The sequence below is a fragment of the Otolemur garnettii genome, unplaced genomic scaffold, assembly GCF_000181295.1.
Source record: "Otolemur garnettii isolate 467f Iridium unplaced genomic scaffold, OtoGar3 scaffold00003, whole genome shotgun sequence".
NCBI lineage: Eukaryota > Metazoa > Chordata > Mammalia > Primates > Galagidae > Otolemur > Otolemur garnettii.
The window spans coordinates 4,052,522-4,057,869 of record NW_003852398.1 but is presented as its reverse complement, the minus strand read 5'-3'; the positions used below and the strand labels follow the sequence as shown (position 1 = coordinate 4,057,869).

General features: G+C 39.6%; 1 protein-coding gene across 1 annotated transcript in view; it reads left to right on the top strand.

Moving 5' to 3' along the window:
- The first annotated feature begins 1,723 nt into the window (after positions 1–1,723).
- Positions 1,724–5,348, top strand: part of CREBRF (CREB3 regulatory factor) — a 7,265-nt gene continuing 3,640 nt past the window's right edge. The window contains exons 1-2 of the mRNA XM_012809236.2: positions 1,724–1,943; positions 3,914–4,039. Coding sequence (XP_012664690.1) covers positions 1,935–1,943; positions 3,914–4,039 — 135 coding nt within the window. The 5' untranslated portion in view covers positions 1,724–1,934. The remainder of the gene's footprint in view (positions 1,944–3,913; positions 4,040–5,348) is intronic.

The following is a 5,348-nucleotide window of genomic DNA, read 5'->3' as shown; positions in this document are numbered from 1 at the left end:
CTTGGGAGGCTGAGGCAAGAGAATTGCTTAAGCCCAAGAGTTTGAGGTTGCTATGAACTGTGATGCCATGGCACTCTACCTAGGGCTACAGCTTGAGACTCTGTCTCAAAAAAAAAAAAAAAAAAGATTCAATATAATACATATTAAAGATCACAGGAAAAATGAGCTTATGTTATTTTGTCAGGGCCATATTTTAGAAACAAATAAACAGAGGAGTGGTATATTTCAGAATAGTAAGTACCAAGACATGACTAATTTCTTGAAAGTGTAACATGAGGGTGCTGTCTGTGCTCAGTGAGTGGTGGGTTCGAACCTGGCCCCAGCCAAAATGCAACAACAACAAAAAACAGCCAGGCATTGTGGTGGGCGCCTGTAGTCCCAGTTACTTGGAAGGCTGAGGCAAGAGAATCTCCTAAGCCCAAGAGCTGGAGATTGCTGTGAGATGTGATTGCTGTGAGATTGCTCACAGTACTCTACCAAGGGTAACAAAGTGAGACTCTTATCTCTTAAAAAAAAAAAAAGTGTAACATGAGCCTTAATTATTTAAAAGAAGTGGTCACTAGCCTTTTTCACACCAGGGACTGGTTTTATGGAAGTCTTTCTACAGACCAGGGGAGGAGTGCTTTTGGTATGAGTCTGTAAGTGATTGATTTATTATGGTCTCTGTGCTGTAAAACATCTCTGTTAATGATGATTTGTATTTGTAACTGCTCCCCAGTGCTAACTAACATCACTGCCCCAGCTCCCCTTCAGATCATCAGACTCACAAGGAGTGTACAACCTAGATTAGATGCCTAGATTAGCTCCCTCGAATGAGCAGTTTACAGTAGGGTGTTCATGCTCCCTATGAGAATCCAATGCCCCCAGCCAATCTGACAGGAGGCAGAGCTCAGGTGTGAATTGAGCAGATGGTGATGCAAGCAACAGGGAGCAGCTGTAAATACAGATGAAGGACTCAGCACCCATAGTACAGTGATTATGGCACCAACCACGTGCATCGAGGCTGGTGTGTTCAAATCTGGCCTGGGCCAGCTACACAACAATGACAACTGCAACAAAAAATAGCCAGGCATTGTGGCAGGCACCTGTAGTCCCAGCTACTTGGGAGGCTGAGGCAGGAGATTCACTTAAGTCCAAGAATTTGAGGTTGCTATGAGCTGTGACACCACAGCATTCTATTGAGTGCGACATAGACTCTGTCTCAAAAATAAAATAAATAAATACAGATGAAGCAGCATACTCCTGCTGTTCATTTTATGCTGTGCTGCCTGGTTCCTAACAGGCCACACACTAGGACTTGTTGGAGGCCCGGGAGTTGGGGATTGCAGATTATTTATTTACTTAATTTGTTTGCTTGTTTTTGAGATAGAGTTTCATTCAGTTGCCCTGGGGTTGAGTGCATGGCATCATCATAGCTTATAGCAACTCAAACTCTTGGACTCAAGCAATTCTTATACCTCAGCTTTCCAAGTAGCTGGGACTACAAGTGCTCGCCACAACGCCCAGCTAATTTTTCTATTTTTAGTAGACATGGGTCTGGATCTTGCTCAGGCTGGTCTCAAACTCCTGAGCTCAAGCAATCTACCTGCTTAGGACTCCCAGAGTGCTAGGATTGCAAGGCATGAGCCACCTTGCCTGGCTGGGACTGCAGATTTAAAGCATTGTATTCTTTGCTAATGTTATTTTTCAAAGATCAGCTTGTTTTTAATGGAGTTGAGTGAAGTTACTTTGTGTTGTTTGACAGAATCCCACAGAATTATTAAAAAAAAAAAAAACTCACATTGTTGAAGCAGTCGAAGTGAAGATATTCTCGGGGAAACTGCTGTTTATTGTGAAAATCATCTTTGACCTTGGAATTAAGAGTAAAGCTGGAAAGGAATTTACAGACAAGAAAGAAAAGAAGTTTGGAATTGGACTCGGATCTGGGCTTGGAAATGCCTCAGGTAAATAACACAGAATAGGTACAAAGTTATATTTTCCCACTGCAGAAAGTTAGTACCCTTGGTTTTGTAAGTTCTCTGAATCTTAACACAACTTAGCATACTTACTACCTTTTTAAGGTATTTCTGATCTCAGCTAGTTTTGAGTACATGTTCTTCCTTCCATTATCTTCTATTTCTTCCTTTGGTATAACTTTGAAATTTAATGAGCTGAACCTAGGGAGCATGGTAACTAGGTTTTAAAAAAAAGGTGGACATATCTCCTGGCTTTATGAGGCCTGAACTAACTTCCCTGAAGGTCAGTCTGCCTCATATGTCCCATTTCTATCTCATTTGTGTTGTCATTTCCAACTCTTACTTTTCACTTACGCCTTCTAAATTTAGAAGTAGTTAGGAAATGGTGAGGGGCTTCAGCCTCAATCACTGTCTCCTCCCTTTCCCCTACCTTGTATATACACCCCACATATGCACACATAAATACCTCCTGTAAAACATATCTAAGAATGGATTATATCTCTTCATTTTATGGAACCTACTCTGAATTTATCACTTGTGGTTTGAAGCAATTACTGAAATAATAATTGAAGCACTGTTAGTCCCCATTCTGCTTAGCCAAATGCTTTTCCTTCTTCCTTCAGCGGTTAGCTCTTGCCCCTCCCCCGTGTGTTTCAGTGCTTGGGAAGAAACCTGGAAATAATGAGCAGGCAGTTATGGCTTTATCTGGAGCCATACTGAGCTATACTTTGAACACAGGGAATCAACAATTTGCTGTGATTGTCTGGTGACTCAAGGGGGCAGAGGCAAAGATTGCTAACTGATTATAAAAGACCAAAGGCATATCTCTGCCTCAACCCCTTACCAGATGGACTACATATACCCTTTTAGAGTTCTTGCCCATTTGAGGTTTAGCTTTATATTTGTTGAATACTTGAATTTAGGGCTGTAAATATTATTTTCTAAAACTAACTTCTAGAAAAAAGGTCTTTTAGGCTTGCAGGCTTAGAGGGATTAGGGGAAATAAAAAGAAAAAATGGGATGGGAAGTACCAGTGAAGAAAAATATGATGAGGAAGTATCTGAAAAGGCAAGTTTGTGGGATGGTGTCTGACTAGAAAAGTATAAGCAAATGGACTAATACCATTTTTAAAAATTCATGTAGAAACTTGCAGAAGAACTAAAAGACAAAGAGAAAAGTTTTATTCTTTCTCCTGCTCTTATTTCATCCAAGTTAGATTTCAAAGTGAGGCCTTTCTGTTATTTGAGCCACTTTAGAAGGGTGAGCCCTGACTTGACTCTGGAGTGATTTGTGTAAATGTTAAAATGTGAAAAGAGGATGGAGAAAAAGCAAAGAATATTAAAACTGTGTCTTTTTTCCCCTTCATTTATTATGGAATGGATTGTACCCTTTTCAGAGATCAGCATTAAAGCTGCATAGCTCAGGCCCAACTTCCTGGTCTTACCCAGGAGATTTGGGGGTATTTTTTAAAATTCTATTTCCATTACATTCCTGTAGGTATTTTTTGAACTAGTGATGCCCAGATTGCCCTCTAGCTTGCTTTGAGAAAAAAATATTGAACTAACAGAATGAGACTGATCTCTGCAGACATCAGGAAATAGCAGGGAATTCCTTGCTGTTGGTGGTTAAAAGTTTGTTAGAGAAGGATTTGAAGAAATATTATACATGTATAGATACATAAAAATACCCATTAAATACTGGGTGCTATCTCTGGTTTCTTAGTAAGCCTTAATTTTTAGAAGACAGTATTAACAAGCGCTGCTCTCTGTTTTTTCTGCTCTTAATGCATCTTAGGTATTTTCCTAACTAAAGTCTACAGTTCAATGCTAATTAAGCTGCTATATGGTAGAGAAAAGAGAAATGTTTTCTGAAAATAAGTTACTTATTGGGGGTGGGTTTAGGACTGGTGTATAATACATTGATCTTGAATTTTCTAAAATGAAATCACTCTGTTGTAGCCTAGCGTAAGCGGAATGGATCCGCCTTTTGGGGATGCCTTTCGAAGCCACACGTTTTCAGAACAAACTCTGATGAGCACAGATCTCTTAGCAAACAGTTCAGATCCAGATTTCATGTATGAATTGGTAAGCAACATTTTTTTTGTTTTAGTGGTTTTGATTTAGGTTGAAAGTGTGTGGTAGAGTTTTTGATTTTAAATGCTTAAAATAAAGATGTGATTGGGCCACCTTTGATTCTTGTGATTATATGTCAAATAATATTGAAAGGTCTATGAACCCACTGAATTTTTTTTTTAGAGACAGAGTCTTGTTCTGTCACCCAGGCTGGGACTCCTGGATTCAAGCAATCCTCCTGCCTCAGCATCCCAAGTAGCTAGGACTAGAGGCATATGCCACTACACCTGAATGGTTTTTAAAATTTTTTCTTTGATATAGGGTCTTGCTGTATTGCCCAGCGTACTCTCGAACTCCTGTCCTTAAGCAATTCTTTGATCTCAGCCTCCCAGAGTAATGAGATTACAGACATGAGCCCCCATGCCCGGTCCATTGAAAATAATAAGAGAAAAAGTTATCTAACTATCTTAAAGTCCAATTTTTGATGAGGAGAATCAGAAACTGTCCTTTTTTAAAATAAACAAAACTATCTGTTGAAGTACTTTGTAGCTAGAAAATTAAGGAGTGATAACATTGATCAAGGCATATGGCATAGAGAATGTGACACAAAAAGAACAATTCTAAGCAATATCTGAATACATTTACCATTTGTTCTTAGGGTGTATAAACACTATTTCTTTTTTTTCCGTTTTTTTTTTTTTTTAAGACAGTCTCACTGTGTCACCCTCAGAAGAGTGCTATGGCATCATAGCTCATAGCAACCTCAAACTCTTAGGCTTAAGAGATTCTGTTGCCTTAGCCTCCCAAGTAGCTGGGACTACAGGTGCCTGCCACAATGCCTGGCTTTTTCTTTGTTGCATTTATCATTGTTGTTTAGCAAGCTTGGGCCAGGTTAGAATCTGCCAGGCTCGGTGTATATAGCCGGTACCATAACCACTGAGCTACGGGTGCTGAGCCAACACTTAACATTTCTAAGAAAAACTATTTTATTTTATTTGGTAGGGAATAAGGTCTTACTCTGTTGCCTGGCCTGGAATGCAGTGTCGTCATTGTAGCTCACTGCCAACTTCAACCTCCTGGGCTTAGGCCGACTTTCTGCCTCAGTCTCCTAAGTAGCTAGACTGTAGGTACACTCAACCATACCTGGCTAACTTACTTATCTTTTAATTTTTTGTAGAGAATGGGTTTTGCTATGTTGCTCATGCTGGTCTCAAGCTTCTGAGCTTAAGCAATCTTCCTGCTTTAGCCTACCAAAGTGCTAGGATTACAGGCATGAACCACTGTACAAGGCTCAGAAGAACTTTTTTTTTTTTTTTTTTTT